The sequence below is a fragment of the Aedes aegypti genome, chromosome 2 (assembly GCF_002204515.2).
Source record: "Aedes aegypti strain LVP_AGWG chromosome 2, AaegL5.0 Primary Assembly, whole genome shotgun sequence".
In the NCBI taxonomy this organism is placed as follows: Eukaryota; Metazoa; Arthropoda; class Insecta; order Diptera; family Culicidae; genus Aedes; species Aedes aegypti.
The window spans coordinates 398741160-398764082 of NC_035108.1; the positions used below are offsets into that span (position 1 = coordinate 398741160).

Genomic DNA, 22923 nt, shown 5'->3' on the forward strand with positions numbered 1-22923 from the left:
GTGTCATTAGAATTGTAATTTTATATTCTTTGAAGAGCACTCACGAGATTTGGCGGAAAATCTGAAAACTATTTAAAATTAAAGAAACAGTCATTCAAGTCATCGTGCAAAAGTTTTGGTTCTCGCTGGAGGAGCAAGAGAGCGACTCGCTCAGGAACTTCACGAGCCTGGTCGAGGCAATACGATCAGGATCAGGAGGCAAAAGTTCGACCAGAAGGTTCAGCTTTGTCGGGTTCGGGTTTGAAAATTTAAAATTTTTCGGGTTCGGGTTTGGGTCGGGCTTGAGGGCTACAAAATTATCGGGTACGGGTCGGGTTCGGGCTTGTAAAAAGTCGGGTTTTGTCGGGTGTGGGTCGGGTTTGGTGAGAATGGTGAACAGAGTAACAACCTAAAAGCTTCCCTATGCATCAGAAACGATGAATTTATCATCCTTTCATCTCGGGTTCTATTCGGGTTTTTCTTAGAAAACTTTTTCGAGTTTCGGGTCGGGTTCGGGTTTGGACAGCGAAAATTTTTCGGGTTCGGGTCGGGTCCGGGTTTGCTTTTCAATGACAGTCTCGGGTTCGGGTCGGGTCCGGGTTTTAAAAAATAAAATAAGTCGGGTACGGGTCGGGTTCGGGTTTGAAAAATGTGAAACCCGACCATCTCTAATGTTTAGCACAAAAAAATGACTAGGGCTTCGTTCTACTTCGTCGTAAGCGCTATTATTCGTCGTATCAAACTTAAAATGTTCCACTACGGTGGATATTCTCACTTATTTGCAACATAGATTCATTTTTCAAGTGTAATTTTGTGAAAGCTTTTATGATTCGTACAATTGTACACCAAATATGCAATAAAACTACTGTATTTCTATAAATAACTACAATTCAATTATCCACTGCACTTTTTTACCGGAATCGCATGGACGATATGATATTTTTTTTAGTAAGTACACTAACACTAACTAGAAACATATTTTAGAAAAATTGTTAAGCACATGCATAATTTGGACCAAGCCGAAATTTTCTTTAACAGTTGGCGGTCTATGTGTTACATAAATTGTATAACAGTTTTTAGCGTGACGAAATTATGACCAAACACTTCTAGGCATACTCAGATCATTTTTATGAAAATTTTAGTTTAACAGAAGCCTGGCTGCTTGTTGATTTCCTGTTCGCATCCCCCAGGTAAGCACAATGCAAAAATGATACAAGTAATCGAATAATATTCATTTAATTTAATCATAAAACAATTTAAAACAATTATTTTGTTTAAAAAAATGTCTCCTTTGCATCAATACCCATAGCGGAGGGTCCCATGAGAAATCACCGGTTTACGCCTGAGGGGTGCGGTCTCGAACATTTTGGTCATTCAATTTGAACACAATTCTTTCCACCAGTGCTAACCGTTCTTTGTTTGCTTGTCTCGCAGGAAACCATTTTCAAGGTGCACGCTTAAAATACTTCACACAAAGCTTCTACAGTATGATGCAGGCAATAAGTCCAATAAATCAGCTGATTCGAAAAGTTTCTGACCGTTTATCACTTTAAAATATATTTCACAAAAAATCTAAAAAACATACGCATCAATAAGACTAAGTAGATCGTTCCTTCATCACCTTTAACAGTTGATAGTTTTTGTGGCATATAAAATGTATAACAGTTTTTAGCGTGACGAAGTAAAGACCACACACTCCTAAGCATACTCGGATCATTTTGATGAAAATTTAGGCTTGACAGCAGCCTGGCTGTTCGTTGATATCTATTTCGAACCCCCAAGGTTTACGCCATTAAAGGAACCATTCTGAAGATATACCTCCACTGAAGGAACGATGGTCCTATTGTTGGAGCAAGCCTTTTTGTAGGGAAAATTAAATGACTTGTAATTTTTAAACATTTGAATGATAAAAGGAAGTGAAATCTATCGACTGATACGTTAGAATCACATATTTCATGATTTTATCACCATTATTTAGCAGTTTTCCCTTAGGTGCACCACTAATGGTACATCACACGCACACTAGAATAAGAAAAACTTGTTGTAATTGAAATTATGAGCAAATATTATTATGTGTGTATCGTAAAAATGTTTCTCGGATGTGCCATTGACCGGAGAGTGCGTCGATCTACTGTCATCTTACATCATAGCTCCACTCTTTTGAAAGAACTGACTCAATGTCAGTTCATCGATAACAGTCAACAGCAGGTGCCATCGGATCGGGTTCGAGTTTGAACAGCGATTTTTTACGGGTTCGGGTCAGGTCCGGATTTGTTTTTCAATTATTGTCTCGGAATAGGGTAGGGTTCGGATTGTAAGAAATAAAATAAATAGTTGCAGGAATTTATACATACAAATTCTGCTGGAACTCATTCTAAAACATGAAAGAATCACTTCCAGGGATTTTACGAAAATTTCTCTAGGAACTTATGCATAATTACAGATTGCAGGCTTCATGGCCGTGCGTTTAGTGTTGCCAAGCATTTGGCCGCATCAAACCTAAGAGTGTGGGTTCGATTCTCGCTTTAGTCCGAAAAAAAATAACATAACCATCCACAGCATTAACGTGTCGGTATCCTTAAAAAAAGAATTCATACAGGTATTACTTGAATATTTTTGAGAATTTTATGTTCACTTACTGGAGGAAATCTAGGAACCTTCAAAAACTCAAAATTAGGTTCTTTCATGAGTTTCTTATATACCCTTTTCCATTGTGTTTTTAATATACCCTTTTCCATTTAAACCATCTAATCTAATATAATCTAAGCACTTACACAGCCAATATTGAAAAGCACCCTGGAAATACCTAAAATTATTCAGGCATTTTCTTGTCAGCATTAATATTTGCAGAATATCAGCGATATGATACAAATATTAAAATGGCCAGGCCCACTGTGAAGACTTTGGGGTTGAAGATAATTGAAAAAAATCATGACGATCGGTTATTCACGCATGAATAAACTGATAGCCAAAATATTTTCAACTAATTAAAGGATGAAACGGGGACAACCGTACCATTTAAACCATTTGCAAAAAGTCTTAGGAACACATAGTTCATGTAATTCTTCTGATAATTTCTTCAGGAATTCTTTCGAGAAGTATGTTGAGGATTTTTATGAAGAATGGTACTGTGAATTCTTGAAAAAAATCATTCTATCAGTTTTTCAAAATTGTTTCTATGAGCCCTGCATAAATTTCATCAAAAATTTACTTTTCAAATACATGAGAAACATGTAACCTACCTTAACATATGTAAAATTGCTTTAAAAATTAATACACAATTCTGTCAAACATGCCTGAGAGATTTCCTCTAGATATTTCTCTAAATGTGCTCCTCCAAGTAATTTCTTAAAGAATCTCGCTAAATATTATTTTAGAGTTACTGGAGTTTCTGCAGGTATTTCTCCGCTCATTTCTCCAGAAGTTCTTATAATAACTTTTTTTTAAGTTTTCTGATAGAATTTTCAAAGTATTTCATAAGTTACTTCATGGGTTTATTCAGGATTTTCTTTTGAAACATTCGTACAAGATTTCCTACAGAGGTTTTGGCAATTTTTCCCCGACATTTTGTTCCAAAAATTCTTCCAAAAACGCCTTAAAGAATTTTTTAGTTACTCCTCTAAGAATTCCTGAGAAGATTCCTCCATACTATTTTTGGAGGATTTCTAAAGCTTTATCCATGATTTTCAAGTTTCCTCGAAGGAACTATTTTTTGATTATATACAGAGATTATCAAATGAGTTTTTCAAACAAAAATTCCAATAAATTCTACAATAATGTCTGGAGAATCTATGCAAAAATTCCTCAGGCAAATTTTGCAGATATACCACCAAACAAAACTTCATGGATCTTTTAAATAATTCAGTATTCCTCTGATTTTCGTCAACAATACTTCCAAAATGAGCGAATTGCTAACGATGTCAAACCATCAATAATCTTTCCTTTCCTCGTAACGGAGAAGATGGGCAGTAATGGAATTTGTTTATTCATCTCTGGCTTCAGATTAAGAAGTAATTATTGCCAAAATAATTTCCAACAGTAAACAGTGGTAAAGTTTTATGACAATTTTAAGAATAGAAATACTTCGTTACCACACAACGCATCATCAAATATTCTTGATGAGTTTTAAACATGAAAAATTCTTTAGAAAAAGTTTACAGTGGTTTAACCACCAACTTTTTCAAGTATTTTCATTAGGGTTTGCTGCAGGTATAAATCTGTTTTTTTTTTTGTAAACTTTGGAAAACTTGGGAACGATAACAATGATTACTGTATGGTGGATAACTTCCGTTATTATGACAGGAACAAATGAAGGACAATTATTGTAGCCTCGGGCTGCAAATCTTGTCAATAAAGATAATAATAATAACAATTATTGTAATCGCTTATGTATACTCGTCCCGCAGCTGTGGATCATTGTTTGATAAACTACGGAATTATTCATCATATAGTTTTGTTAAAATGTATACAACATTTTATCGACGTGGAATGATACCCGAGTAAAGCTTTTGATCACATTTAAAACTAATTTTGATGCTATTGCGCCTTTTAGACTCACCCTAAATTTATTATTATCACAGTCCAATCTCGCATACAATGTATGCGCATGTATTGTTTCGCAGTGCAAATGTATACAAGCAAGGTCTATCGTGAGATAGGTTGTTTTAGCTTTTTGACAGTTGACCAGTTAGCCTACCTAGTTAAACAGCTCTTGCTGTGCGCAATTGTATGATTTGGGCGCAATAAATCGTACTGGGATAATCGTTGAGACTAAGCGAGGGGAAATGCAGCAAAATCATGCTTGGAGGGATGTCAGAATTATCGCAGAAATCTAAACATTCGTGAGAGTCCCAATATGATGTCGTTTTAACGGTTAAATATCAAAACTGAAAGCAGCTAAATGTTCCCAAGAAATCAAATTGTAAACTGCTGTCCAATGTCATGAATATCACGTGACTTTGACAATTGAGTATTGTGAAAAAGTCTTTAGAAAATGTTTTTCCTGGTATTCTTTTCTGGATTACTATCAGTTGGCCATATTTACTGATGCATGGAAGAATTCTATAAATTTTTCATTTTTCTAAAGATTTGAAATTATACAGCACTGATCAGTGAAAACAAATTGAAATCTTTTTTTTGCTTTCATTTAGATCAAACTCAATAAGATGTATTTTTTTTAGATTGATATTGGAACAAACCTGCATCAAAATAAAGACTTAGTTTTTATATTATCATACTATTTCTACATGTCGTACTATATATGATTATGTTAAATTTATAAGATTAATAATAATTTAAAATAATAGAAGAACGAAAACAATATGAGATATCGTATAAGATATAATAAATTTAAATAAATACTGATATAATCTGTTGCTGAAAATAATATATGTTTTCGACTTGCTTTCTTTATAATGTTGAACTTTAACAAAGCTTCACATAGGATAGGATTTATTTTCTAAAGAAAGAAAAGTCTACGAAATTCCGTGATGCTGCGATTTATAATGTTAGGATACTATGAACGGTTCAACAGAGATGGGTCAAAGATAAGGCAATTAAAAAGAATATAAAAAAATAATGCTTAAACATATGCTTTCAGTAACAAAAAGTCAAGTAAACTTCTACAAAAACCTCAAAGAAAATTTTTCACAAAATTCAATTAATGTTAATGCAACTTATACTGGTTATAAAAGCTTGAATAATATGGCTAGGCAATATACTTTAGTATCATCAACCTGGTTGTGATAGTTTTACTAGTGTTGAAATTTGGACTATTTTTTCATATAAACTTACTTCCTTCTAATCCTAACCCGAAATGGCTGAAAATTTTACTGCTCTCTATTTCAATCATAAGGATTGTAAGGAAGATATGCAAACTTTTTTGTTATTGTATATGTATACGCACAAGGTTTTACAACTTTTATTTTTTATTTTTTTATGTTCAATCTTTTTCACGCTTACGTATGCTGCCTCTACTGAAAATTGTCAACGACGTGATGCCGCCGCCGATCAGAAATATTTCGACGCACAGGTCTAGTGTCAATCGTTCAAATATATTGAAGAGTTCCTCCTCAATCACAATATCAAGAAAAAAAAAACTCCTTTAGGTTCGTTACTTTGCTTAAAAATCAGATTCTTCCTTTACTGCTTTTAAATCAGTTTGAAGCTGATAAAGAGTTAAAGTCGAATTTCAGAGATCAAATGAAGCTAAATATTTTTACCGTCAAGCATTTCATATACTATACAGTATTTGAAAGTTTGGGCAAATAGTACTCAAAAAGAGCCTCTCAGTATACGCTATAGAATACGCTCAGTATAAGCAATGACATGAAGTTGCGCTGTACTACAGCGGTTGTAGCGACCATAAGATACGTAAGTAATCAACAATGTCCGGATGTCAAAACGACTAAGAACTTGAATTGCTATCCCAACATGTGATCAATTCTCCACATGAGTAGTCTAATTGCAGTTTATGAAGAGCTTTATTACCATCAAGTTACTTTTACATTACAGTTTACAATGTTCTTCTTAAATCTTCTTAATTAACAGCTTCCGTCAACCTCTCAAGTCAGGCCTTCCAAACTGACGCAAGTCATTGTCACTGATGTTCTTCAGATAATTCATCCGCGCGTGATACAAAACTTTTTGCTTGTCAACATAACTAACCATTTCAAACAGAACAACACGGGACGATCGACCATCTAACATGACACGGCTGATCCTGCTGGTAAGAGTTTCCATCTCCGGATTGAACGAGAGCGAAGACTTCACAACATTTATCAACTGCTCTGTATTGTTGGTCAGGGAATCCAAGCTCTCCAAACGCAGCATTTTAGTGGTTCCCCGGGGTCCACATGACCTTCTCATATGTTCTATAACCGCCTGCAACACATCCACTTCACGCTCAAGATCCTGGTTTGGCAGTTGAAGATTCTTGCCCTTTGCTGTGCGACACAGATTGGTGCTGGGATCTAGATCACATTCAAATGGGAAGTTTTCGCCAGAGTTGAACTCGTTGGAATGGGAATCATCAATCTCCGACGGAACAACAACCGGAAACACTTCTGCTGGTAACGAAGGCTTGACACCGAAGGGTGGTCGGCGATCCGGGTTTCCAAAGCGAATATCAATATCCGGGTCCTCTGACGTTGTTTCGCAGTTACATTTATTAACGATTGAGTCTAAAGGTGAATCATAGGGTGATTAAAAGAGTTACTATGGTAGATAGCATCACCAGTACTTACCGGTCACCCACAATTTCTGCAGATGCGAACGAGAAACATTAGTATTGTCTCCCAGCAAGACAAAATAGTAGAATACATCTCCTTTCTTTACAATAGCTTCATCATCTTCAACTATGAACTTTCCGTACGTAACCGCTGTAGTGTTGAGGCAAACATCGCATTGATGCGAGTCGTTCGACAGCCCAGGCTTATGATTAACGAACAATTCAATGCCAAAGAGCGTTGTGTTTGGGTTGTGCTGAACCATGGACACTGTCAAGCCCTTCGGTTCATGGACTTCAAAATTCACAAACGGTACATGTCGATGCCAGTGATGCCGCCCATGATGGTGTCCATGTTTGTGACCATGATGATGAGGTCCGTGTCCATGTCCGTGTCCGTGTTCGTGGCCGCGGCCGTGTCCATGGCCATGATCGGGTCCGTGTCCTTGCCATTGACCATGATGGCACCCATCGTGATGGCGGTGTCCAGATACCAAGATCAGAGCACAACTCACAACTGCGATCAGTTTAATGATCATTTTGAAACTAAACTATGGCGATAGGTACTGCACACAGCCAACTCCTAACAATAAATGTTTGAGGATAGATGCAGAGTAAGTCGGGTTTGTCTTTTTTAAAGCTTCGGTTTTGGTTCGGTTCGGACTCACGTTATCAGAGAATGGGGTTTTGCAAAAGATCAATAGGTCAAAATGCTGTTTGTGTAGTAAATACACTGCTACGTCATTTGTTTGCAGCTTCAGTACGGAAGAACGGAATTGTATGTGAAGCAGCTCGAAATTGATTTGCGTAGGTATATGAAGTTGTTGTCTTCAATTTGTTGGTTTTTGGAAAGCATGAAAATCAAGGATTCCCCGAAAAAATAATCAGCAGCATTGGAGTAGTGAAATTTACCTATTTATTTTCGGTAGTTTGTGCTCTTTGTCATGGTGGTTTTTGGTCAACCGAATCTTTCGAAATTGGCAGCGTGAAGCGCTTTAGAACTAAGGACATCGTTAGACATTCTGAGTTTGAAAGTTTTTGAAAAACTCCTTATAATGAAAAGAGCAAAATTTTCAACTTAAATTTGAAGCAACTACTAGTTTGTCAATAATTTCTACGAAAACGCAAAATAGGATGTTAAGGTATTTTAGTTTCGTAAATGAAGCTGTATGTTGTAAAAAAAAATATTAACTTTTAAATATGTTCCGTTTAATTGCAAAAGTTTTGTTCTATGTAAAACTGACGATACTTGTATATAACTCTAGCTGAAATTCATGCAATTTCTACTGTTTAGTAATACATACACTACCGTGCAAAATTTTGGGTTCACTTCCTAAAAAAACATACAAAAGTGGTTTGTCCATGTATTGATTATTGCACGTCCAATTGAAACTCTTTATTTTTCAAAAACACGCTGAAGAAACATGGATAATTTTAAATCAATTTGTCATTAGAATCGTAATCTTATATTCTTTGAAAAGCACTTACGAAATGTTGGCGGAAAGTTTGGGTACACCCCTCACTATAATGTATCGTGCAATAGTTTGGGTGCACCTGAACTTACTTAAAACACGAAAATTCTGTGAAATATTATAACCAATCATGTACGCACCATTGTTTGCATTTGAAAGAGCTGCGAAGAATTAAAATAGGTTGAAAAATGGCAGAAATATTGACAAAAATTATTTACGTGCGGCTCAGATGATCCCAAACTTTTGCTCGATGAATACTGGAGATACTTCTGAAGGAATTCTTGAAAGAATACTTGGTAGAATTTTTGGAGTAACTCTTGGAGGAATTCTTGAAGGAAACCCTGGAGGGAATCTTGAAAGATCTTCTGGAGGAATTTCTGAAGGAACTGTTAGAGAAATTCCTTAAGATAGTCCTGGAGGAATTCCTGAAGGAACTCCTGGAGGAAATCCTGAAGAAACTCCTGGTGAAATTTTTGAAGCAACTCCTGGAAGAATTCCTGAAAGAGCTCCTGGAGGAATTCCTGCAGAATTCCTAGAGCAATTTCTAAAACAACTCCTGGAGATACTCCTGGTGGATGTCCCAAAGAACCTCATGGAGGGTATTCCTGAAAGATCTTGTGGAAGAATTCCTGAAGTACTTCCTAAATTCCTATTAATGGATTTAAGAAATATTTAAAATCAATAGTTAGTTGATTGTTTTTTAATACTTTGGTTCTTAGAACACTTATTTCGATGTTTGATGAAACAAATGAGAGTATCTCGGCTAAGCGTCGATGGAAGCTTCATCAAGTTCGGGTCGATAATATTGTAATTTATTTCATTTTTTTTTTTTCAATTGTGTTTTCAACATAAGTGCGTACGGGACTATCCAGCTTTTTACGCTAGCTATAAAACAACAAGGGGTGATTCCGATTTGACATTTCTTGTTTATAGATTTTATAGTCAGGCAAACTTTTGCGTTTGTTGATTGAACTGTCACAAATTTTCACTCCAATGTTATGATGTATTTTTCGTAATTTGATTTGTATGCAGCCTTTTAGGCTTGGTATAAAACGATGAGGGGTGATTCGATTTTGACATTTCCTGCCGACAGATTTTATAGTTAAATCTTAGTAGACTGAAATTTAAGATTGGTGATTGAAATGTCAAAAATTTTCGCTACGTTTGTTTTACAGCAAGTGTGGCCCTATGCACGGGTTCACTATTTGACGTTTTAGCGGTGCCGTGTTATTTATGTGACCATGGAAACTAGTGAATTCGGCACCGCTCAAACGTCAAATTAGTGAACTCATGCATCGGTCAATTAGCTAGAACAGTTGTTCCTCAGAGTTATTAATCTGATTTATTCGTTTAATTCATTTATTTTGGGAACCAGAAGATTGATACAACAAACATGAATCGAATTTCAAAATTCTATCGTTTAATCAATTGTTAGCTATATCCCTACCAAATATTCAGGCCTACCAAATATTCAGGCCATTACATATTCGAATACATACTGGAAAAGCTAACCAGAATGATACTCAACCTCGAAAGTGGTACATTTGATTCGAATTTTATTGGTTTTGGTTAGAATTACGATCCGATTGGTTTGATTAATGCTTGATTTAAATCCGTCGGGGTCGGGGTTGAGTTTGAAAATTTTAATTTTTTCAGGTTTGGGTTCGGGTTGGGTTTGTAGGCTACAAAATTATCGGGTACGGGCCGGGTTTGAGCTTGAAAAAAGTCGGGTTGGGTGATAATTTTGAACAGAGTAACAACCTGAAGGGAAGCTTTAGATGCATCAGCAACGATGAATTTGTCATATTTTTGAACTCAGGTTTTCATACAATTTTTTTTTCAGTTTTCGGGTCGGGTCCGGGTTTGCTTTTCAATGTTTGTCCGGGTTAGAAGAATATTAAATAAGTCGGGTACGGGTAGGGTTCGGGTTTGAAAAATGTGAAACCCGGCCATCTCTAGTATAGATATGTTTCGCCCCACGAACCGACTTATTAATAAAGCCATCATAATACACAACCCAACGGTCTCGGGACTGGTCAGCGGAACTATCTACTAAAAACCAATTTTCCAACTCTTTTTACGAACCAGTTAAAGAGTTCTCGCTGTAGATGCTCATTATTTTAAATTGTTAGAGTTAGATCCTTGGTGAAACCAGATTCTACTTAGCTCAGTTGAAGGCCACGTGTATAACTTCTTCAAAATAGATTACTATCAAAGCCATAAGCTTCCTGCCTGTCAATCTAAAATACGAAACCGATTAGAATAAAAAGGGAAATTTTAAAAAAGATCGATTTTCAATTTCCAAAAACACTAGACTTGATTTCTCTATGTCAACATAACTATTTTTACCACCACAAAGCTTGCTTTGATCAAGCTATTATAGTGTTTGCAAGAAATATCAGAAGGGGGTGATTAAAAATTTATGGCATGCTAGCGTAAAAAGCTGGTATATACATTTCATATCCAGCTTTTTACGCTGGCTATAAAACGAAAAGGGGTGAATCGATTTTGACATGTTTTGCCTGCGTGCTTATAGCAAAGTATTAGCAGGCCATGATCTAAGTTTATTGATTGGATTATCAAAAATTTTCACAATATTAGTTATGAACTTTTCCGTATTAGAGCTTTACAATAAGTTTCAATTTTTAGTTATTTAAGGCGCCTTAAATCTACTTTTTTATATTTTAGGTAATCAGAAGATCAAGAACAAACGATGATAAATGTACGAAAGGGGATAGTTACTGCGTTAAAATTCGAACAACTACCGTTTTGCTTCGAATTGCCGGACGCTTCGAAAAATTGCCGGACACTATTATATTATATTTACATTTTTAACCATATAAATATGAATTTTACTATGATACTTATGCACCAAATTATTCTTTGACTTAAATTATATGTTATACATGTAAACGTATCGTAGTAGGTGAATATCTATTAAATTGAATTTGAAGCAACCTTATAACCAAAGACAAATTAAAGACCCCGATGTCCCTTGCAGTTGCCCAAAAATTTTATGGCTCATAAGGTAATCTAGAATGCCGTTCAAAGTGTACTGCGATCTGTCAAACTTGGGTACCTTTTGCACTACCGAGGAACCAAATGCAGTACTAGAAGTGGTACCCAATCTGAGCCCGAGTGGGACGGACCTGTTATAACCGTGTCTGCATTTCGAAGCAAGACACATCTCTTGTTTTTGCAAATTTGACCAACTTTTGCATAAATAATCGCTATTTCTTCTACACCACACAAATAAATAAACGTTTAATTTCATAATAGACCACAGTCACTTATTACAATAGATACCACCAATTATAAAAATTATTTTTTTTTTTATTTTATTATTAGTATCATTCCAAACATTACATTCATTTCTTATATCTAGGTGTTCTGTGTTATTAGAGAACACTACCATCCTAATTTGGTAAAACAAATTTAAGATTTTATTAACATTTTGTAAACAACATATAACATTTCATTTGCCGTAGCAGTTCAGATTTTTTACAGGTGAGTTGATTTCACCTGCTTATAAGAGAAAAAAAAACGCTTTAAATATGCTTAACCTAACTTAAACTAAACATTTAACGCATTAATCGTGGCAATAGAAGATTGTAACGATTTTTGCCTGAAATTATTTATTATTTTATTTGACATTTGTTCCAATGTTTCAACATTGGATATTCTATGTAGCTCATTGGTACTATACCAGGGAGGAAGCCTCAGAATCATTTTCAAAATTTTATTTTGAATTCTCTGCAGAGCTTTTTCCTGGTATTACAACAGCTAGTCCATATTGGTACAGCATACAACATGGCTGGCCTGAAAATTTGTTTGAATATCAAAAGCTTGTTCTTAAGACAAAGTTTTGATTTTCTATTAATAAGGGGATAAAGACATTTTACATATTTATTACATTTGGCTTGAATGCCCTCAATGTGATTTTTGAAAGTTAAATTCTTATCAAGCATGAGCCCTAGATACTTAATTATAAAAATGATGTTTGTAGTTAGTCAAGTGCTTAAGTGTCCGGATTTCGAGTCAAAACGATATTTGACGTAGGGAGCCTGTTGCAGAAGACTGTTGAATGCTGATTTGAGTTGATAGGAGAACCCTCTTTGATGCTATTTATTTTTTTTTCCAAAAACGGATACTGCAGTCTACAAAGTTAAATCATATGTTGCGTCCACAACGCATTGGCTATGGGCAAAGAATTAGGTTTAAAAGTCAAATTACAAACTAAACTATTATCATACACAGCACCGAGCTTCGTGGAATCCACAAAGACATACTAAAAGGCGTCCAGCTTCGCCAAATTCGGCCAAATCATAGAGCTTCGAATTTTAAAGACAAACTCTTCTTTAAACTTAACATGTAATACTGTAATCTGTGTAGATCGCAATGTAAATCCGATGAAATTTGTTTAACCTTTGAAGGACGGTGGATTTTTGGTAGATCCGAGAATACTAGACCTACAGAATGGCAAAAAAATATAACTTGAAATATATCTATTTTGACCAAGTATTGCTGCCTACATCCTTTAGAACCTTCCCACAATGGCTGGAATGTTGAATGAATGTTAACGGTTTGGTTTCCAGCCAGTGGCAGCATCAGAAGTAATCCGTCGATTGGTGATTGGAAAAATGTTCCAGCATATAGTCGCTTCAATTTGCAGTCATGGTAAGTACAGTGCTGTTCTGAATAATAGCAGCGCATGTCGATTTTCATACAAAATGATCAACTTTGAAATGCTGTAGTTTTGTTCCCTTTCAAGCAATCGAGTTGAATTTTTTTCCACAGAACTACAAATATGCCCAATTTTGTAAACACAAAATTTCAAAATTTTCTAAGCCCCTGCCGGAAAGTGAGATACTAGGTGAAATTGTTCGAAAAAATAGCAGTTTTAAAAATTTGAATTTCGGCTTGACATTATAGTTTTAAATTGTACATCACTTACCATTGAAACAATCTCCTCCTACTTATCAAACCTACACCTAAACCGAAAATGTTTAAAATATTTGTAGAAGAAAAATTTTCAAATGAAAAACTGCTATTTTTTCGAAAAATTTCACCTAGTGTCTCACTTTTCGGCAGGGACTCAGAAAAAACTGAAATTTTGTAGTTACAAAATTGATCATATTTGTAGCTCTGTGGAGAAAATTTCAGCTCGATTGCTTGAAAGGGAACAAAACTACAGCATGTCAAAGTTGAGCATTTTGTATGAAAATCGACATGCGCTGCTATTATTCAGAACAGCACTGTAGCTCCTGCTCTTAAGCTGAACTATATAGACAAAAGGTTATATTTTTGTTTCTCAATTTGATTACGTGAGAAACCGCATGGTAAATGGTCAAAAATCAAAATCAAATTAATCGAATTCAGTAAAATTTATAAATGTCTATTGATGGATAAGTCGAAAAATCATTCGATGTCGAAAAATCTGACAAATTTCTTAAAATGTTTTTATTTCCTCGCATTCCTCAGCGCGCTGATCATTTTCGCTATTATGGTAATAAGCACTTGGTCCACTCTGACTGCACACTTTTATCGATTTTTATTGATCATCCAAAGTAAATTTGTTACATATCTCTTGCAGTTCACAGCATTCATCAAATCTGGTCGAAGTGAAACTGAGGTAAGGTAATTCCGCATATAATGAATGAATAATCCAATTTTCCCCAGTTTTGTACTTGGTCCCCTCTGACTTAACGCCGACCAGAGGATCGATGAAGAGAAATCGATCTTGCGACTTACGCCCTTATTCTAGCACATGCTTGAATTGAGTTCGGTTTTGTTTTGCGTCGCGGAAGTGGAAGCAGGGCTGCCATATATACAAATGTACCTGTATTACACAGATATTTTTATTCTGACACAGATTCAATTTGTATGGAATACAGATTTTCTTTCAATAATTTTTGTAAGGACACATATTTTTTTGTATGGGACACAGATTTTCTAACCTGGTGGATACAGATTTTCTATCAAATCATCTGGCAGTTCTGAGTGGAAGTGTTTTTGTTTTCGTTTTTGCTTTTGCCTGCCATCGGAGTGACCGTTCAATAAAAGTTTTCAAGTTCAAAATTTCAAAAACCGTGCAAAAAAGTAAGTAAGTCATTTTTTGACGTTTCATGCATGATTTAAAAAAAAATCTATATATCCACGATTAGTGATTAGCGATTAGTAAGGACTTATCCTTACGTTACATAAATCAAATGAATGAAATAAATAAATACTTGATATGTATATTTAAAAAAAAAAAGTTTTTTTGTCTCACATCAGTTGATTTTAATTTTCCAGTAAAACAATCTTAAAGGCTGCGATAAATCAGCTTATTTTTTGTTTTACCAAATGAGAATGATATTGTTGCCTTATAGAGAATATTTCGAAATAAGAAATAGAGCTAATGTTCAAAATAATACTGCTAATAACAAAAAAGGGTTTATTAAATTCACTATAGCACTCAGAGAGACAGGTTTTTCTATTCGTTCATGTATCAAAATCTCACGCTGCTTCACTATAAACACCCAAATACAACCCCACATTACGTAACATCAATAGTGGCATAATAGGCAATTCGTTTTTTACTAGCATCACGTGCATGAAATTGAAAAAGTAGAGCTGCACGTTTGCCTATTTGTACTTGTGGGGATCGTCCATTCAAGGCGTAATTTTGGCATCCGTTTCGGGGAATTTGAAATTTATTCCATATAATTTCAAAGTGTTTGATTTTCCTTTCAACAAGTCACAAAACATGGAAAAGAAAGAATTTAAATTCCATAAAAATGCCATATTTACGTAATTAGTGAACCACTTCATTCCAGCGTGGCACTTCATTACTTCGAGTTCGTAAATCAGTTTACTGAGAAGCGCAATGAAAAACCTGCCATTTTTTGACGTTAACTACGTCTTACGGCAATATACTGGGTGTCAATTGAAAATCTAAAATATTGCGACCGTCACGAAATTATGTAAGATTTTGAATTCTATTAACTCAGCCATTTATCGGTAGATTTTCAATATTTTCCCACCAATCGGTCGGAAATTTATACAACATTTTACTCAAATTAAGAAAACTTTTGATTTTTGAAGATAGACTGTCGAAAATTGTGAAAATGTCGACCCCTTTTTTACGCAACCAAACACGTGGGTTGGGAAGCACTCTATAAAACCAGACCAATTTCTGCTTCTTCGCTCATTCTTCTTTTGACGTTAACTATGTCTTACGGCAATATACTGGGTGTCAATTGAAAATCTATAATGTTGCGACTGCTACGATATTATGTTAGAGTTTGAAGTAAAGGAAGGCTGCAACTATGACAATCGACTAAAATTCAAATGCAGAAAATCACTTGGCGTCATGCGGTCGTGTCTTGTACACAACCCCCTCTGATTTTTTGTTTTGTTTGTGATGCCCATCGGTCCCGTTCGGCATGTGACGAAAAATCTCGGATACAAACTCATTTGAAATTCCATCAACTAAATCTGACTATGCAAAAGCGGAAAGTTGGTTGACTTGGTTGGGTTGGAGTGGAGGTGGGGCCACGGGAAAAGATCAACAACCCCAGCTGAGTCCTGGGATGGATTGAAGGGTTTTAGGAAATCCTCACACAGGTAGGATTTTACCTGTGACAGTTTGTCGGTAGAAGGCGCAAAGCGGTTGGGCCGAACCAGGCCAACAGAGGATGTGTACCCATTCAACAGAGAAAACTTTCGGAAATCAGTAGAGCAGATACAAATTTGTGTGTAATAAATAATGAACAATCTTTGTTTCGCAACTCAACTTGCAGCTTAACAACAGGCTAATCATGCTGGAAAGATGGTTATTTATAAGTTTGTGTTTTGCCACGTTCAACGTTGTATAAGGAAACGAAGGCCTTCTTTAGACTTGGTGGTTGTACAGAGTGTCCGCAAATTATCAGCACCAACTTTGAAGCTGAAACGCAGACCTTCGGCTGTGATATTTACATTATAGATAATTTTAAATTATTCTTTTGCATCGATAGTGTTAAGTCTGTGTGTCTGTAGCTACGGTATTAGACATCGAATAGTAAGATTCTGAGATGCCCAACATGTCTATGACTGCACCTGAATAAGGGGAATTTAGTATTTATTTTGGCAACCCGACAATCCAACACAGTCCTAATTCATCACATGAGGGTAGAGGAATCATCCTGCCGATGGGAAGTTCTTCAAAACAGAGTAAAAATGAATTGCGGTAAAATCAAGTCACGTTATAGTCGGAAAGAGTTTGTACTTAATTTAAATTTCATCCAGCGAACTTAATATTTGACTTTTCCCATGAGAAAAACACACACGTGTCCTTTTCGCGACTTGCTTTCACTTGTTTTCCCGTGTTTGATGACATGCTCTAGTCACCCCCAGCCGTATAGTGTGTATCATCCTTACGACTGGGACTCGGTTCAGTAAAATACTCATCAAAGTCCACCACACCGAGCAGTTCACGACCCGCTTCCAAAACTTTGAGCTTTTCTAAAACAGTGCGCATTTTAAAGCCCACTCCATCGGAGGCCGTAAAGCAATTTCCGACATCCTCAACCAGGGGTCTCAGTACTTCGACCGAATATAAACGGGTTTTGATGTATCGCTCGGCATTATCTACCAATGCTGAAGCTTGCTCCAAAGGAACGAATAAAAGTTCCGAAACTTGCCTTGATTCACAGTTTGCAAGCATATTCTCCAAGTACCGTTCCAGGTATCGCACTTTTGCCATTTCTTCGGAGAGTGCACAGTGCGATGCGCAATACTTTTGCGAATCAAAAAATAATTTTTCTGAAAGAGAATTTATGTTTTATTAAATTCTACTATTTCTTTCAGTTCCCACTTACCATCAACGAACACATATTTCCACGGTGACCACTTGACTTCATTAGTCTTAATCTTGACAGTGCGATACTTAATCGTGTCGCCCAGTTTTACCGGAAGCTGATTATCCTGAATCCAGAACTTGCCATCAACAGCATGACTCACATTACGGCAAAGGCCACACGCCAAAGGTCTATCATCAGCTTCGGTGGGATTCACATACAGCTCAACGCCAAAGCTCAAATATTTCGATTTGTACTGGGTCCAGACCTGTATCCCACGGGGTTCCAGAATTTGAATGTTCAACTTGGTCTGTCGGGAGAAAACGAGCCACTCGGGAACCGGTGCCACATCTTCGGCGACTAGGAATCCAACCAAACAACCGGCTATGAACGCGAAAAAGGCGAATCGCGCAACGAACATGGTTTTGAACTGATTTGAACTGATTGATGTGGTGGAATGGTTCGAATTCCAAACATAGAGAGAAATGAAAATAGAATTTATAAAAAATTATGATAGAGCACGTAAGCATGTGGGAAAAACAGATAGCTGAACAGAATAAAATGAGCCTGATGATATAGTGTTTATATTAAACCTATATAATTTCAATAACTGTTAATGTGTAAATGCTTGTTTTGTTCTTTGCTCTTTTTTTATTACTAGTATAATTTCACACATTATTTTTTTTAATTCCTTCATTAGTATCATTCCAAACATTAAAATTCATTTTTTATATCTATGTGTTCTGTGTTAGAAAACACTATCATCCTAATTTGGTAAAACTAAATTAAGCACATTTTGTTAACAACATATTACATTTTATTTGCCGTAGCAGTTCATAGTTTTTACATTAAATTAACATAACCTTACTTAACCTATATCTAGGTAACACATTTTTTCGTGGCAATAGAAGATAGCGAAGATTTTTGTCCAAAATTATTATTAATATTATTCCACGTTTGTTCCAATGTTTCAACATTGGATACTCTATGTAACTCATTAGTACTATACCAGGGAGGGAGCTTCAGAATCATTTTCAAAATTTTATTTTGAATCCTCTGCAGAGCTTTCTTCCTGGTATTACAATAGCTAGTCCTATTTACTACAGCATGCAACATGGGGCTGGTCTGAAAATTTGTTTGATGATCAAAAGCTTGTTCTTATGACACATTTTTGATTTTCTATTAGAAAGTGAATAAAGACATTTTACATATTTGTTACATTTGGCATGAATGCCCCTGATTTTTGAAAGTTAAATTTTTATCTAGCATGAGCCCTGGATACTTAACTTCATCTGACCAATTTATTAGAACCCCTCTCATCGTGTCTACTAGAAGGTTTCAAATGAGGAGCTTTTGGTTTATTTGTGAATGTTATAAGTGGAGCTTTAGAAGCATTAGGAGAAATATTCCAATTGAAATTTTCGTTCAAAATGACCTTTTCTAAAAGTTTACGTTTAAAAAAGGAGGAAAGCAAGCTGATTGAACGATGGCTGGAGGTTTTTGCATGATTTTTGTCTGGTTTAAAAATTGTTACAACCTTAGCATTTTTCTATTTTTTGACAAGTAGAAAAATGCTAAGGTTGTAACAATTTTTAAACCGGACTTTTTCCAACTGAGAACATTTGTTAAATGCTTTAACCATGAATGATAAGTTACTCTCTTGAAGTTTCTTGATGAGGATGTAAAAAATTCCATCACCGCCAGGGGTATTCATATTTTTGAATTGTTTAAAAATAATTTGCACTTCTTCCAAATCAGAATCCCATGAATTTTTGAAAACGTTCTCTTGATTTAGAATGCTTTCGAAATCCTAAGTAACTTGATTTTCAATTGGACTGAAACTAGCTTCTCCTCCAGACGAATCAGAAGTTTAAGATCATCATTTGTGATTACGGGCTTCACATTTTGATATTGCAATGCGATGTTTAGCATTAAAGTCAACAATGACAAAAAAAATTGACTAATTGCTAGTAAATTTTTGCAAATCAGTTTGAAGCTGATTAACTTACTACCCATTGCATTAAAAAGGCAAATAGCCAGCTATGAAAGTATATTCACCAAGCTGTGTTTCAACAGAAACACTCAAAGTTTCAAAAACTTTGGTTTCAAGTGACGAAAAAAGTTGATGTTTCATACGCCTATGAATGGTGATCCATCCATCCAGTTGATCATTATGATAAACAAAAAAGTTTGGATCCCTATTGAGTGTGGTTTGAAATACGTTTCAGTAATAACTGCTATATGTATGTTATTAGCTGCTAAAAAATCAAACAGATCGATCTCTTTACCATTCAAAAAAACGAGCATTTCAATTAGAAATATTAAAAATAAATATCTGGATTCGTTAGAGAAACGTAATCCAATAACAATTGTATTAGTAAATGTTACTGAAAGTAGGTACATTTTCTGATGACTTTCTGTTGATGAAGGAAGAAAATTAGGTTCCGAATGAGCATGATTATAATTGACCTGATAGGTATGATTCTTAAACATGCGATCCAGCGAACTTAATATTTGACTTTTCCCATGAGAAAAACACACACGTGTCCTTTTCGCGACTTGCTTTCACTTGTTTTCCCGTGTTTGATGACATGCTCTAGTCACCCCCAGCCGTATAGTGTGTATCATCCTTACGACTGGGACTCGGTTCAGTAAAATACTCATCAAAGTCCACCACACCGAGCAGTTCACGACCCGCTTCCAAAACTTTGAGCTTTTCTAAAACAGTGCGCATTTTAAAGCCCACTCCATCGGAGGCCGTAAAGCAATTTCCGACATCCTCAACCAGGGGTCTCAGTACTTCGACCGAATATAAACGGGTTTTGATGTATCGCTCGGCATTATCTACCAATGCTGAAGCTTGCTCCAAAGGAACGAATAAAAGTTCCGAAACTTGCCTTGATTCACAGTTTGCAAGCATATTCTCCAAGTACCGTTCCAGGTATCGCACTTTTGCCATTTCTTCGGAGAGTGCACAGTGCGATGCGCAATACTTTTGCGAATCAAAAAATAATTTTTCTGAAAGAGAATTTATGTTTTATTAAATTCTACTATTTCTTTCAGTTCCCACTTACCATCAACGAACACATATTTCCACGGTGACCACTTGACTTCATTAGTCTTAATCTTGACAGTGCGATACTTAATCGTGTCGCCCAGTTTTACCGGAAGCTGATTATCCTGAATCCAGAACTTGCCATCAACAGCATGACTCACATTACGGCAAAGGCCACACGCCAAAGGTCTATCATCAGCTTCGGTGGGATTCACATACAGCTCAACGCCAAAGCTCAAATATTTTCCAGACCTGTATCCCACGGGGTTCCAGAATTTGAATGTTCAACTTGGTCTGTCGGGAGAAAACGAGCCACTCGGGAACCGGTGCCACATCTTCGGCGACTAGGAATCCAACCAAACAACCGGCTATGAACGCGAAAAAGGCGAATCGCGCAACGAACATGGTTTTGAACTGATTTGAACTGATTGATGTGGTGGAATGGTTCGAATTCCAAACATAGAGAGAAATGAAAATAGAATTTATAAAAAATTATGATAGAGCACGTAAGCATGTGGGAAAAACAGATAGCTGAACAGAATAAAATGAGCCTGATGATATAGTGTTTACATTAAACCTATATAATTTCAATAACTGTTAATGTGTAAATGCTTGTTTTGTTCTTTGCTCTTTTTTTATTACTAGTATAATTTCACACATTATTTTTTTTAATTCCTTCATTAGTATCATTCCAAACATTAAAATTCATTTTTTATATCTATGTGTTCTGTGTTAGAAAACACTATCATCCTAATTTGGTAAAACTAAATTAAGCACATTTTGTTAACAACATATTACATTTTATTTGCCGTAGCAGTTCATAGTTTTTACATTAAATTAACATAACCTTACTTAACCTATATCTAGGTAACACATTTTTTCGTGGCAATAGAAGATAGCGAAGATTTTTGTCCAAAATTATTATTAATATTATTCCACGTTTGTTCCAATGTTTCAACATTGGATACTCTATGTAACTCATTAGTACTATACCAGGGAGGGAGCTTCAGAATCATTTTCAAAATTTTATTTTGAATCCTCTGCAGAGCTTTCTTCCTGGTATTACAATAGCTAGTCCTATTTACTACAGCATGCAACATGGGGCTGGTCTGAAAATTTGTTTGATGATCAAAAGCTTGTTCTTATGACACATTTTTGATTTTCTATTAGAAAGTGAATAAAGACATTTTACATATTTGTTACATTTGGCATGAATGCCCCTGATTTTTGAAAGTTAAATTTTTATCTAGCATGAGCCCTGGATACTTAACTTCATCTGACCAATTTATTAGAACCCCTCTCATCGTGTCTACTAGAAGGTTTCAAATGAGGAGCTTTTGGTTTATTTGTGAATGTTATAAGTGGAGCTTTAGAAGCATTAGGAGAAATATTCCAATTGAAATTTTCGTTCAAAATGACCTTTTCTAAAAGTTTACGTTTAAAAAAGGAGGAAAGCAAGCTGATTGAACGATGGCTGGAGGTTTTTGCATGATTTTTGTCTGGTTTAAAAATTGTTACAACCTTAGCATTTTTCTATTTTTTGACAAGTAGAAAAATGCTAAGGTTGTAACAATTTTTAAACCGGACTTTTTCCAACTGAGAACATTTGTTAAATGCTTTAACCATGAATGATAAGTTACTCTCTTGAAGTTTCTTGATGAGGATGTAAAAAATTCCATCACCGCCAGGGGTATTCATATTTTTGAATTGTTTAAAAATAATTTGCACTTCTTCCAAATCAGAATCCCATGAATTTTTGAAAACGTTCTCTTGATTTAGAATGCTTTCGAAATCCTAAGTAACTTGATTTTCAATTGGACTGAAACTAGCTTCTCCTCCAGACGAATCAGAAGTTTAAGATCATCATTTGTGATTACGGGCTTCACATTTTGATATTGCAATGCGATGTTTAGCATTAAAGTCAACAATGACAAAAAAAATTTGACTAATTGCTAGTAAATTTTTGCAAATCAGTTTGAAGCTGATTAACTTACTACCCATTGCATTAAAAAGGCAAATAGCCAGCTATGAAAGTATATTCACCAAGCTGTGTTTCAACAGAAACACTCAAAGTTTCAAAAACTTTGGTTTCAAGTGACGAAAAAAGTTGATGTTTCATACGCCTATGAATGGTGATCCATCCATCCAGTTGATCATTATGATAAACAAAAAAGTTTGGATCCCTATTGAGTGTGGTTTGAAATACGTTTCAGTAATAACTGCTATATGTATGTTATTAGCTGCTAAAAAATCAAACAGATCGATCTCTTTACCATTCAAAAAAACGAGCATTTCAATTAGAAATATTAAAAATAAATATCTGGATTCGTTAGAGAAACGTAATCCAATAACAATTGTATTAGTAAATGT

At 35.4% G+C, this 22923-nt stretch overlaps 2 protein-coding genes across 2 annotated transcripts; both read right to left on the reverse strand.

Annotated features, from left to right (window-relative positions):
• Positions 1 to 6442: 6442 nt before the first annotated feature.
• LOC5568622 lies at positions 6443 to 7820 on the reverse strand. The gene is made up of 2 exons (XM_001652406.2): positions 7224 to 7820; positions 6443 to 7160 (listed from the first exon to the last, which is right to left on the reverse strand). Exons 1-2 carry the CDS (start codon positions 7741 to 7743, stop codon positions 6535 to 6537), a joined length of 1146 nt encoding a protein of 381 aa, XP_001652456.1. The 5' UTR covers positions 7744 to 7820; the 3' UTR covers positions 6443 to 6534.
• Positions 7821 to 16899: 9079 nt separating this feature from the next.
• On the reverse strand, positions 16900 to 21096 carry LOC5568621. The gene is made up of 3 exons (XM_021847055.1): positions 20806 to 21096; positions 17520 to 17766; positions 16900 to 17463 (listed from the first exon to the last, which is right to left on the reverse strand). Exons 1-3 carry the CDS (start codon positions 20956 to 20958, stop codon positions 17042 to 17044), a joined length of 822 nt encoding a protein of 273 aa, XP_021702747.1. The 5' UTR covers positions 20959 to 21096; the 3' UTR covers positions 16900 to 17041.
• Between the last annotated feature and the right edge of the window lie 1827 nt (positions 21097 to 22923).

Bases quoted from the DNA above. Each gene is read 5' to 3' on its own strand.
- LOC5568622 (XM_001652406.2), bottom strand. From the start codon at position 7,743: ATGATCATTAAACTGATCGCAGTTGTGAGTTGTGCTCTGATCTTGGTA. The intron at 7,161-7,223 runs GTAAGTACTGGT...ATTCACCTTTAG, and splicing joins GCAGAAATTGTGGGTGACCG to ACTCAATCGTTAATAAATGT.
- LOC5568621 (XM_021847055.1), bottom strand. From the start codon at position 20,958: ATGTTCGTTGCGCGATTCGCCTTTTTCGCGTTCATAGCCGGTTGTTTG. The intron at 17,767-20,805 runs GTCTGGAAAATA...CGTGGGATACAG, and splicing joins TGGAACCCCGTGGGATACAG to GTCTGGACCCAGTACAAATC. The intron at 17,464-17,519 runs GTAAGTGGGAAC...ATTCTCTTTCAG, and splicing joins GAAATATGTGTTCGTTGATG to AAAAATTATTTTTTGATTCG.